Source organism: Ochotona curzoniae, unplaced genomic scaffold (genome assembly GCF_017591425.1).
Source record: "Ochotona curzoniae isolate NIBS_2020 unplaced genomic scaffold, NIBS_Ocur_1.0 patch142, whole genome shotgun sequence".
NCBI classification, from domain to species: Eukaryota; Metazoa; Chordata; class Mammalia; order Lagomorpha; family Ochotonidae; genus Ochotona; species Ochotona curzoniae.
The window spans coordinates 547,674-561,615 of NW_024466687.1; the positions used below are offsets into that span (position 1 = coordinate 547,674).

Sequence of the window (13,942 nt, forward strand, 5' to 3'; positions counted from 1 at the left end):
TCTTTTGCAATAATTAAGAGTGGAATGTTTCAATTTTCTTGGAATGTAGTTACAAAAATTGAGAAAATTATAGATTTGAGTTATACTCAGTACCTTATAACAGGAGGAGTTTCAGTTCGGTCAATTTGACAAGTATGGTTCACCTTTGATTAGAAGCCCACTTTATTTTCTTATGTGTATGAAATCGCAGACCTGAAACTGCCCAGTGGCAGTGCTGGTTCTGCTGTGAAAATGAGCCAGTGGGAATGGAAAGGGCATTTGCTGGGGTGATGGGATATTCCTGGAATAACAGTGAAGTCCTGTATGTAATAGCTCCGTTGCTGTCCTCGAACCATGAGCTGACGCGCTAGGCTTCCCCTGCTAGGCGATGCCTGTGGGTTAGTCTTGAAGCTGTTTTCTTTGTGGTTTGTCTCCTCTCCACTGGGAAGCCTGGGCTCCCTTCATTTTCATTCTTCTCCTACCCTGGGGCTTTTGAACACAGAACCCCCAACCTCCTGCCACCCCAACTCTGCATTCCAACCCAGTGATTTCATGGTGCCAGGAGTATGTCCCCTGCCATGCTGGGAGGCTGCCTGCTGACTCCTGCAGGGGGAACAGACAGGAACATAAACTCCCCGCAGAAGAGCAGGACACTCTCTGTATATTTTTTAAAACCAGGAATCCAATTCCCATTTAGAGGCAGTATTTTTTTTTCAATAGCTCCTTGAAAATCGAACAAAACATTTCTTGTTGCTCTTATTTCTTGATGGTATCCTTCTCTTTGCACTGGTGACCAGGGTCCCAGAGACCAGAGAATGCAAAAGATGCATTAGATCATGTCTAGCCCATTCCCACTGCTCACAGCTCCTTTTTCCCACAGTCTCTCGTCTAATGCTTTTCTCTTCTAGTTTTCCCAAGAATTTGTTTCCTCCATTTCTCCTGGGGAATAATTTCTTAGTTTGCCCATGGAGGAATTTATATGGAAATATGCATTTTGTTTTTTTCAGCTTAATATTCCTGGTCTTCATAACCCTTTATATTACCGTAAACCATCTCCCTTCTTCCTAGGTCAAGTATTTCTAGATGATATTTTTTTTCCCTTTTCCATTTATTAAGTGCAGAGTTTGTTTTCCTGCTTTGCTTTCTCTCTTCATCAATCAACCCTAAAGGCCATTAATCATTTTTTTTACTACACTGAAAACTCCATTGCTTATTCCCATATCAGGAACCCAGAGCTGCCGAAGGTCCCTTGATACTGGAGAAGGCTCACTCATTTGTACTTACTCAGCTTCTCTTTCTCTCTTCCCCACTCCCTCCCTTCCCCTCTGTCTGAATTCTCAACTAGGAACTATTTTAAAAATAAATACTGTTTCAAACTGCAATTTGCCAGGTTAGTCATTTTAAGGCTGTGTATGTGTGAATATTATGTATTTCTTCTGACTTACATAAAAGATATTTTTCATACCATTAGAACCACAAGTCTCTGAACTCTTCCCCCAAATACTTGGACCCTGGAGTGATGATGAAGCATTCTGCTTGAAGGCTACCATCGTAGTAATAGGAAGGAAAATAGACTGTATTTGTAGGATTTTTAATTATTGGGAAATGGGAAATTTTTAATAATTGGGAATTGGAAAATTTTTTATGGGCATGACAGTCCCATGTCTCGAGTAGATTGACTCTCAGGAACTAGTACCAGGGTTAGTAAGATCTATTACTTCCTGGACTGGAGGACTCATTAGAATCAAGATGTTGTTTTTACCCAAAGCAATCTATATGATAGACTTATTTATGACATTTATGATTGATTTATGATACATTACACTCGAGAGTAGTGGGAAAAAGGGAGTCTTCTAAATAAATAATGCTGGATTAATGAGACATCCATACAAGAAGAAAAAAAATCAAATGCCTTCCTGACACCGTACACAAAAAAATCTCCAAATAGATTAGATATCTGAATGTAAAATAAAAATGTAAAAAACACTTACTTACACTTTGTAGGTAAATACATACAGATATTTTTATGACCTCAGGCTGTTGAATGCTTTCTTCTACTACATAATCTGTAGATAAAAGTTAAATATTTGGTGACTCTAAGAATCTCTCTTTATTAAAAGAGCTGTTGGGGTTAGATGTATGAATTTCAGTAGAGCACTGACCACAATTGCCTGCCACATAGTAGTTGGCCTATAAATTACAGATACAATTATTCATCTTTCATGCTGATTATGTTTAAAAATAATAATGATGCATTTTATTTATTTCAGAGTTACTTACAACACATTTACTGATAAATGCATACTCTTGATTATTCTCACTATAGAACATAAATTCATTCAGGAGAGAAACAGATTTTTTTTTTGCCATGTATTACATTTTTTCTTCTAACTTTCATGTTAAAACATCAAAATTGGAAGTTACAGATAAAGAAAATGAAAGAAATGTTTCATAATGTAAAATTATGATTAAAATTTTTTTGGAGAAATGAAAAACTAAGTTTTGTCAAGCAAAAGGAAAGAGAAACAAGAATGTCAAATAACTATCAAGAAGCGCCTTGGGAGTACAGTGGCTGTCCACTGGTTTCTAATCCAAGGTTTTGTACACTAAATTATAATATCAGCAACCAAAAAGAAAAAAAAGTAATAGCAGTAGTCTTTGGCCCTAATCCCATGGCCTTCACTTCCTTAATTGCAAAATAATCCTTAACTGCCTCTTTTATCTCCAGAGAAATTTGATTCTGGATCTGAAGCCATTCTTACTGACTACTGGAACCACAGTTGCATTTCCTTTTGGGAACTTCTGCTTGTATCCCACTATTTATTTTTCTAATATGACCATGGCCATGTTGATACTGTGTATCCCCAGTCAGATTGCATTTTATGAGATGCAAACCTGTTTTTTATACATTCATGTTTTTGAATGCTCCCTCTCCCTCCCCCAAAATATTTTATTTTCTACCCCTAATAACCCCAGCTTAGTGATTTGCACAGAGGAGGTCCAGAATAAATGCATAATGATGATACTCTGTTGGACTGCAGTTTGCAATAGGACCAGCTATCATAGCTATGGTAAGGTAGATAATAAGCTTGTTTCTCTTTGTTCCAGAAAGACTGCATGAAGCGAGTGTTTTCTGGCATACAGCCCACTGGAATCCCCCACCTGGGCAATTACCTGGGAGCTATTGAGAACTGGGTGAGACTGCAGGATGAGTATGGCTCTGTGCTGTACAGCATCGTTGATCTCCACTCCATCACAGTTCCTCAAGACCCCGCCATCCTCCACCAGAGCATCCTGGATATGACGGCTGCTCTTCTTGCCTGCGGCATAAACCCAGAGAAAAGCATCCTTTTCCAGCAATCTCAGGTCAGTTTCTCCAATTAGACCTGAGTAAAAATTTATTTTCAGATTAGGTGAGGAAATAAGTGAATGGTTCGTATTGCTTTTGTTTTTAATTATTCTCCCTCCCCCCCCCCGAAGAAGGCTATCTTCATCAAATACGATTATTCACATTTCCTATTTCACCTTTACTTTTATTTAACACGTTAGTACCATTTCCTGCACTCTGCTGGGTAAATTTCTACCCATCCATATTCCAAAAACGTTGTGTCTTATAAGTGCTACTGCTAAATTATTTTCCCTCGCTGCGTGGCAGATCGACACTTTGTACAGTTGACTAATCTTGTGATCAAGAAGAAAATTTAGTGACCCAAGGTTTTAAGTAACTCCAATGTTGCTTTATTGGTATTGCCTTTTAAGTCTATCGGACAATTCCTATTGTTCATTCTTTGTGTAATTGCTCTTGAGAAACTTGGATAAAGCAAATTGGGAAATTGGAAAATAGAGTCCCAGTGTTTTCTGCCTAAGCCAAGAAAGGCTGAAGAGCAAAGCCAAAATATTTCACTCATTTCTCCACTATGGATGAATCAGTTCATTCTTGTACAAGCTGATAGACTGGCGACAAGATATCCTAACACAGAAGGTGAAAGTTCAAACTCTAATGGCATGTCTGTTTAACCTTGCATCAGCCCCAGTGGTATGTCATGCTGGTAATGGTGCATGTTAACATGTATGCATATCCATTTCCTTCTTTGTTCATAAGCCTCTGTCTGTCATTGTTATTAAAGTTTTATTATTCACAGAGGTTAGTTAATGTGATGATTCATACATGGCAACCAGTTTAAAAATATGTAATAAACAATGAGTATGGCTCTCCAAAACAATAAATGCTGCCTTGTTTATAATATGGAGATAATGTAATAAGATCCTAGAAGTTTATCATTAAAAGGCCCATGAAGGCAGTGTACTCAAATACCTTTTTAAAAGAGTCAAGAAACCTTAATTTACACATGACTTTTCAATGTTGGACAGATCCAGTTGTAATAGAGCACTTAATTTATTGAGCAAACATCTGCCTCCCTATAATTTCTGTCCATTCAGTTAACTTTCTTCTATCTAAACACACGTAATGAATCAACCTTGTTTTCTACATGGTCACTTTTCAAATACTTGGAAGCATTTATTATACAGCATCCTTATCCACAGGTCCTTGTCCCATATTTGTTAAGTCCTTAGCTAGTGGATATTAACTCTGTCACCCTAGTTGGTCCCAGATCTCTCACTTGTTGGTCATCATACTTCAGAAGGGTTCTATTTTTTTTTTTAAGATTTACTCATTTACTTATATTGGAATGGCGCATTTACAGAGAAGTAGAGACAGAGAGTAAAATCTTCCATCCACTGGTTCATGCCTTGAGTGGCTGCAACAACCAGAACTGAGCTGATCTGAAGCCAGGAGCTTTCTTCTAGGTTTCTCACATGGATGCATTTGAAACTATCTGGCAAATTCGTTTGTTTTTGTTTCGTTGGAAAGGCAGATCATATTTACAGAGAGAAGGAGAGACCATTTAGTTATATATGTATTTTTAAATATTTACTTATTTTTACTTGAAATAGTTACAGAGAGAGAGAAGGAGACAGAGAGATTTTCCATCTGCTCATGTACACCCAAAATGTCCGAAATGGTCAGAGTTGAGCCAGCCTGAAAGCGGGAGCTAGGAGCTTCTCCAGATCTTTAACATGAGTCCAGGATCTCAAGGCCTTGAACCATCTTCTGCTTCCTTCTCAGGCCATAAACAAGAAAGTAGATTGAAAGTGGAGCAGCCAGAACTCAGCATATGGGATGCTGGCACAAAAGGTACAAAATTGGCCTACTTCACCACCACACCAACCCCCACTTGTCTATATTTGTAAAGGTTCTTTTATCTTGGGAGTTTTGCAAACCTTTAAGCATTTAGCTGATCGTTAAGTATTTAACAGAGAAAACAGTTATACATAAAGTTTTGGGAACCAGTGTCAGTTAAAGTTAATTACACCCCACCCACAGGGCACACAGTTGTTTATTACTAAAATTTGAATCTTGAAATTGTGATTAGGAGAAAAGGTTTAGTTTATAGATATAATATGCTCTTTTTAGACTTCTCCATTGTGTTAGGCAAACTACAGCTAAAATATATGGAGCTATTGTTGTACATCAGAGAAAGCTTCAGTAGCTATTTGAAATAGGGAAAGAATTTGGCTATGGTAGAATGCTGATTTTACCAATAATTTTGATCTCCAATCTTCTGCATTCTTTCTCAGCAGTCTGACTGGGACGATTTAGACTTACTGAGGAGTTTTCTCATTATTTTCTTTTTCTTTGTCTCTCATTGGCCTCTAGTCATGGTGCTTCCCCTGAAATATGTTTGCCATATGTGTGGAGTGTTACAGAGCTTCTCTTCTGGAAGGTGTGTGCTTTTGTGTGTGTGTTTGTGTGTGTGTGTGAGAGAGAGAGAGAGAGAGAAAGAAAAGAGAGAGAGAGAGACAAACATGAGAAAGAGCCCCCCTGTGTGATGCATGTTTGAAGGAGGTTTCCATCCTGATGCCAGCATCCCTGATCTTCTGCCTCCATCAGGCTCTCAGGTCTGTGTCCCACAAATGTCTCTGAAACCCAGCTCTCCACGACCTTGCCAGTAACTTTCACTGCAAGCCAAGCATGCTGCAGGTGGGAGAGAAACAGCAGAAGATTGGCTTTTTGCCACTGCAAAGAGCAAAGGAAGGCTTGGGCCTGCACATGTTGCCTTATAGAGGGACCGAAGCAGTCCAGCTCAAAGGTGAGGGAGGAGAATGGAATCTGCAGCTTTGGGATGTGGCCTCAGTCGCTCACTGAGTTGTGTTTTGTTTCCCAGGAAACTAAAATCAGTAACAATAGCAAAGAGGACTATGGGGGAATCCATTTCTGATTGAAGGCCAAGGGAACAAGCTGCATGAATTCTGGATTGCTGAATATAAACAGAAGCTGTACCGACTCATTTTCCATTCTCTTTGAGGTGAAAAGCCAAAACCTAAAATTGGACAGAAAATCTCATATTTTCATTCATCCTGATAGTTCTGGAGGCACATCTGAAGGTCTGTTTATGTCTACAGAAGAATCAGGAGTGTTTGACTACCAACAACAGGTGCACATTCTTCTCACAATGGAAACATCTATGTAGATTAATGCACTCAGAAAACTCACTTATAAAACTGGCATGATCCCCAAGGCTCCTGGTGCGAGATAAGGATCTAAATGTCCTATGCGTTAAAAGTTAGGAACAGAAAGATGCAACCAAACTCTTGATGGATTTCCCTTCTCTCAAACTTTTTGCTACAATCATATCCTTACCTAGATACATACTCCTAGATGACTTGATATACAAGTGGCAGTGTTTGTGACACCTCCTTCTTTGATATGGGAATAGGTCATGCCCTGATTATGCCTTCCAGAAGAGCTCTTACTAGCAGAGCAATAGTACAAAAATTACAAGTTTTGGAGCTAGATATACTTAGCTCGACTTTGACTATCACCTGTTCTTGGTTGTGACGCAAGGGGCAAGTTACTCAGGTTCTCTGAATTCCCAGATTAATATCTACAATAGAGATTTACGTAAGCTGATGCATAATGCCTGTCAAATGTTAACTTTTCGTCACTGCATCCCACTATGCATATACTACCCCCACCCCAGACTCCTTGATGTTATGAAGAATCTGTATAAAGGGAGAAATGAGAGGCAGATGTTTGACCTAGTGGTTAATATACCTCCGTCCACATTAATGTGCTTCTGTTTGATTCTGGCCTCTGGCTCCTGAGTCCAGCTTACTGCAAATACAGATGCAATGATGCAGCAGTCAAGGCACAAGTAATTGGGCCCATGCCTGCCCCCAGTATGGGAGATGCGAAAGGAGTTACTGCCTTACCTATTGTGAACATTTGGAGAGTGAAGCAATGGGTAAAAGATCTTATTTCTCTCTCTCTCTCTCTCTCTCTCTCTCTCTCTCTCTCTCTCTTACCTTCCCTTTGCCTCTCAATTAAGTGAATAAATAATAAATAAAAGATGAAGATAAAATAGTCAATTTAGTATGAATAAATAAATATTTCCAGTAATGTCTTCTTTAAATTTTTGCTTTTTAAATTGTTTTTATTATTTTCCATGACACATTTTTGTAGGTATAGAAATTCCTCTTTTTCCCTCCTTTTTCTCCCTCCCCATATCCCCTTCCTCCGTTTTCCCCAATACTATTACAGTAGCATAGTCTTTTAGTAACAATTATGAGACTGATATTCTGCGTTATAGCATTGCAGGTATATACAAAGATAGAAAGCTTAGTTGGGCCTGGTACCATGGCTCAGTGGCTAAATTCTTGCTGTGTAAGCACCGGGATACCATATGGGCCCTTGTTCATGTCCTGGTTACTCCACTTCCCATCCAGCTCTCTGCTATGGCCTGGGAAAGCAGTCAAGGATGGCCCAAAGCCTTAGGACCCTCTTTCTGCATGGGAGACCTGTAAGAAACTCCTGGCTCCTGGCTTCAGATCAGCTCAGGTCCAACAGTTGTAGCAACTGGGGAGTGAACTAGCAATGGAAGATCTTCCTTCTCTCTGTAAATCTGCATTTCCAATAAAAATATACATATTAAAAACAAAATTTAATATCACCTTGACAAGGTATATTTAACTGTTTCACGGGGGGAGTCCTAATTTTTTAGAATTAAAAGAAATATTTATTTTTTGCACAAAAAAATTGAAATCCATGCAAAAGGGTATTTTTTTTTACTATTTCGCCATTTTATTATTATCATCATCATTATTATTTTGTGATACAGTTCCATAGGCTCTGGGATTTCCCTTATCTCCCCCTCCAAATCCCCTCCTTCCACACAATGATTTCCCCTATGTTATTAAAATAGAATAGTTTTTCATAAACAGTCGTAAGTCCATCATTTTGGGCATGGACAATGCCAAAGAGTCTAGCATCCTTATTGTCAAGATATATTTAACAATTTCATTGGGAGTCCATCTTTGATTTGGAAGTAGAGATGCATACTGCATTGTATCTTCACATCTGGATATGATAGTCTCCATTACACAGTTACTATACATCCCCTTAAATGAAAAGCCACAAAATAAAATCAACAACAGGAAGAAAATAGAAATTTACAACACCATTAAGTTAAATAACATTCTAGTGAATGACTAATGTTTTGATGAAGAAATGGAAAAGAAAATCAAGAACCTTCTTGAAGTGATGCTGCTGTGTGACCTATGAGTTATTGAAGAATTTAATCAGAAAAAAAAAGTTTTGAAAAAATGAAAATAAAAACAAAACATCAAAATCCATGAAATATAGTTTCCACTGATATTTGTTGGTGAGATGTGTTTCCTGTAGGCAACAAATACATGGAGTTTGTTTTTGATCCAGTCTACTAATCTGTAATGTTTGCTTGATGAGTTTAAGCCCTTTACATTTGGGGCTAATACGAATGAGTGATAATTTGGTCCTCTCCTTTTAGCAATTAGTTGTTCACTCTTTGATTTAATCTTCTGTTATTTTACTGGGATGTTCTTCACATTTGCCTTTGGTTTTGGTGGATGCTATTCCTTTCCTCTGTCAAGAGAACATCTTTAAACATCATTTGTGGGGCAGGTCTGGAAGAGGTGTATTTCTTGAGCTTTGCTTTATTATGGAAAAATTTTATTTCATTTTCAAAGACAAAAGAAAACTTTGCTGGGTACATTATTCTGGGATGACATGTTTTTTGCTCTTAGAATCTGGAATATGTTGCTCCATTCTCATTCTTACAGATATATATTTATTGCATAGTGATGAAACCATAAAAATATATCTTGTTTGTTTTACATGTTTTAAAATTTTGCGTAAGTGGCTCTACCTCTCTTTCAGCATTATGCGTGGGTGTGTGTGCGTGCTCAGTATTATGAGGTTGTAATCTATGCATTTGGCTTCTGTACCATGGACCATTGTCTGTGTCCTGATCTTTTCATCCGTCTTTCTGACTAAAGCTACTTTTTGTTACCGTGAGCAATACTCCAGTAGGTCTACTTTTCTGCGTCTTCTTGTCAGTACCTGCATCTGTGTGATGTATCCTGGGTGTGCTGTGAGTGTGCACCACACGTGTACTGTCTGCTGTACCAAGCTGGTACTCCACTTTACAGTGCCAGCACCACACATTCTCCTGTTTGGCTAAGTCCTGGGCAGCAGCACCTGCTAGCTAACATTTATTTTCTAAACATAATGATTTTTTAAAATTTTAATGATGGAGTGTACCATTCTATTGTCAATATCATTTGCATTTTCCTGAATGTTGATCAAGGTAAGCACCTCTCCTTATACCTCATGCTTAACCTTTCATTTTGTGAATTATTCCTTAATAATTGTTTAAATGTTAACATATTATGAATACTAATATTCTGTTGTACATGATCATTTTTCAGTCTTTAGTGTTTAAGTTTTTAAATGCTATTTTGTGTGGCACAGAAGGTTTTATCTTAATATAATCACTTCAATCTTTTCCTTCGTGGTTGTGTGCTTCTGAAGTGTGTTTTGAGTAATTCTTTTGTGGCCTTATGTTGTAAAGCTTATATTCCAAATGGCTTCAGTTTTACCAGTCACATATAGATCTTATAAGTGACAAGTTTATTTACAATAATCGGCTTCAAAAAGTTGAGAATTGTGAAACGCTGGCATTTTGTACAGCTAATAAGAAACTCCTGGAAGGGGGCAGTGCCATGGCTTAGTGAGTTCAGCCTCCACCTGCCATGCTGGCATCCCACATGGGACCCAGTGCATATCCTGGCTGCTTTACTTCCTATCTAGCTCCCTGGTGATGACCTGGGAAAGCAGCAGAGGATGGAACAAGACCTGGGTTGACACACCTGCTTGGGAGCCTCAGAATAAGCTCCTGATTTCAGATGAGCTCAGCTCTGGCCATTGCAGCCATCTGGAGAGTGAACCAGCAGGTGGAAGATCTTTCTCTCATCTCTGTAAATCCCATCTCTCTTTCCAATGAAAATAAATAAATCTTTAAGGGAAAAAAAATGTTTGTAATGATGGAAAAAACATTGAAATTTGTGCATTTTTTTCATACTATGCATTTCAATGAATTTTTCTGAAAGCCTTTGTACTATTCAAAGCTGCATTTGTTTGTTGATATCAACATAGCTCTCATCAGTAAAGTCCTTAAATATTTGGGATCTATCTGACATGTAGTGATATATACATACACACACACATATATATATACACACAGACACACATATATATACATAATTATAATTTAAGAAGGCATTTACATAATCAACACATGTATACTATATGCACATACACATGAATATATGTATATACATTTGTTTTCTCAAATTTATGTTATGCATTTACGTATGTTATCTAAACTTCCATTTATTTGAATTATTTTTCTTGAAATGTCCTTGCTTCATTGTTTCCCCTTGATTCATTTTCCTGGATACGTCTACTTTGTCAAATTTTTAGGGAACAAACTTTTTTGTTAGATTTATTGATTTCAAAGTCAGAGTTATACAGAGATTAGAGAGAGACAGAGACAGAGATCTTTCATTTGCCAGTTCACTGCCCCAAATAACTGCAGTGGCCAGGGGCTGGGTCAGGCTGAAGCCAGGAGTCAGGAGCTTCTTCTGAATTTCCACTCGCCACATTAGCAGGAAGCAGGATCAGAATTAGAGCAGCCAGGTCTTGAACCTGCACCCAGGGGGTGCCGGCTTTGCAGACAGCAGTTTTACCTTGCATGCCACAGCGCTGGCCCCAAGAACAAACTTTTGCATTCATGAGGCTAGCTAACTCTTAAAGCTTTGTTTTCTGTTTCATTCATTTCATTTCCTCCTCCTCCTATTTTCTTGTAAATTACTTCTTTGTGCTTTTCTTAACATCTTGAGTGGACCTCACTGATTTTTTTTTTTTACTAATTTTCAGCTATAACTCTTCTGATTAAAGATTGAAGATCACAAGTTTCCTCCTATGCTCTGCTTTATTGGCCTCCTCAGAGTTGTAATATGTAGTATTTCCATTATAACTCATTATAATTCATTTCTAATTTCCACTACAACTTCTTATTTTCCTTGAGCTATAATTTATTTAGAAGTGTTTCAGTTTCCAATGCATAGCTTCTTAAAAAATAGTCTTTTGATACTTGATTTGTGATTCCATCACATTTTAGTAAGAATATGATACCTGTGCTTTCAATTATTGTATACCTTTACTGTTTTACTTATTTTCATATATTAAAGAGTTACTTATTTCTATTTGAAAATCAGATTTTACACAGTGAGAAAGAGAGGTAGAGCGAGAGATCTTCCATCCACTGGTTCACTCCTCACATCCTTTTAATGGCCAGAGCTGAGCTAAGCTGAAGCCAGGAGCCAGGAACTTCTTCCAGGTCTCCCACGTGGGTGCGTAAGCCTAAGACTTGGCATCCTTCACTGCTTTCTCAGGTACATCAGCAGGGATCTGGATGGCAAGCGGGGCAGCCAGGACACAAACTGGCACCCACATGAAATGCCAGAACTGCATGTTGAAGATTAATGAACTATACCACCATGCCAACCCCTATTATTATGTACTTAATGGAAGAGAAAAGAGGAGGTTTTCCATTTGGTTATTATTCCCCAAATGTGTACAGGGGCTAGGGCTAGGCCAGGCCAAAGCACGGGTTCCAGAACTCCATCAGAATTTCCTATGAGAGTGTCAAGAAACAAACAGTATAGGAAACTTCAAATGTATACAGACATATGCATTGGCACACACAGGTACTGACAGAAGGTGGCCAACTGAAGACAGTGAAGGCTGATCACTAATATGGAGCTCTTTAATTAGAATCAGACCCCCAAACAAGGTTCCTGTTAAGGAGATTTGTCACGGGAATGATAAGAGTCTAGTAAAAATAACAGCATGAAATTGCTAGTTTCTGAGAGGAAGCAATAAATGATAATTTGTGAGTTTCAAAAGTCTTCAAGTGTCCTGAGTAAAACTTAGAGAATCTGATTCCTGGGAAGATTACATTTATACATGAAATAGTAAAGTCTTTTAGGAGACTAAGAATATCTGCGGAATTGATCCAGGGTTTTCTGAGCCAGATAATACTTGAATGAGTTTGACACAAAACAACTGTATCTTTTGAAATTGTGCAGTCTGAAACTTTTATTATGAATTAAACACTTTAGAATTTTTTTAAAAAATACAGAAAATGTGGAAAGTGATATAACATTCATGTACTTGACATTAGAATGAATATTGTTATATTTTTCCATGTTTGCTATGCCTTCCTTATGTTAAAAAAAATGTTTTTAAAGAATGAATGAAATTGCAGCGCAGCAGCATGGCCTAGCAGCAAAAGTCCTTGCCTTGAACGCACTGGAATCCCATATGAGCGCCGGTTCTAATCCCAGCTGCTCCACTTCCCATCCAGCTTCCTGCCGGTGGCCTGGGAAAGCAGCCAAGGACTGCCCAATGCTTTGGGACCCTGCACCCATGTGGGAGACCCAGAGGAAGTTCCTGGATCCTGGCTCCGGATTGGCACAGCACTGGCTATTGCGCTCACTTGGGGAATGAATCATCGGACGGAATATGTTCCTCTCTATCTCTCTTCCTCTCTGTATATCTGACCTTGTAATAAAAATAAATAAATCTTGGGCCCGGCACGGTGGCGCAAGTGGTTAAGGTCCTCGCTTTGCACGCCCGGGATCCCATATGGGCGCTGGTCCTAATCACGGCAGCCTCGCTTCCCTTCCAGCTCCCTGCCTGTGGCCCGGGAAAGCAGTCGAGGACGGCCCAAAGCTTTGGGACCCTGCACCCGCGTGGGAGACCTGGAAGAGGCTCCTGGCTTCGGATCGGCATAGTATCGGCCGTTGCGCTCACTTGGGGAGTGAATCATCGGACGGAGGATCTTCCTCTCTGTCTCTCCTCTCTGTATATCCGCCTTTCCAATAAAAACATAATAAAAATAAATCTTAAAAAAAAATCTTAAAAAAAAGAATGAATGAAATTGAAGGCGCTTTTCCTTTTTTCTGCTTTCCTTTATCCCACGCATGCAGTGTCTTGAATTATTGTGTATCTAGGCAGCTCATTTCAAGATTATTTTCATGTTCAGTTCCATGTTATGATAGACTATATTTGTGCGGTTTAAAAAATATATATATGAATGGTGTAGTATTGTATTAGCTTGATGTAGCTTTTTTCTCAAGGGTAAGTTTTTGGAACCTACCTGAAATTGTACATACAAAGCTAGTTCATTTCTTTTATTTCTTCTGCAGTATGTCATTATATGAATATTTAGATATTTATCAGTTAAAGACTCTTCTATTGTATTTGTGCTTTTATTTCACTTCACAGCTATTCATTGAGTAGTCCCTATAGCCCAGGTGCTGTGCTAAGGATTCGTTAAGTTGATGAATGAATCAGATGCAAATCCTTGCCACTATAGTATTTACATTCTCATGCGGAGGCATAAAATAAATAATCATCATAAAAATAAGTGAATAGATCTGGTGAAAATCTAAAGAAGATGACAAGAACATATTTTAAATAAACTTTTTAAACAAGGGCTGTCAAGACCCTATAGCA

The 13,942-nt window shown here is 38.4% G+C and overlaps 1 protein-coding gene across 1 annotated transcript in view; it reads left to right on the forward strand.

Moving 5' to 3' along the window:
* The window catches only part of LOC121166480 (tryptophan--tRNA ligase, mitochondrial-like), a 75,291-nt gene that overhangs the window by 43,976 nt on the left and 17,373 nt on the right, over positions 1–13,942 (forward strand). The window contains exon 2 of the mRNA XM_040995609.1: positions 3,088–3,345. Coding sequence (XP_040851543.1) covers positions 3,088–3,345 — 258 coding nt within the window. The remainder of the gene's footprint in view (positions 1–3,087; positions 3,346–13,942) is intronic.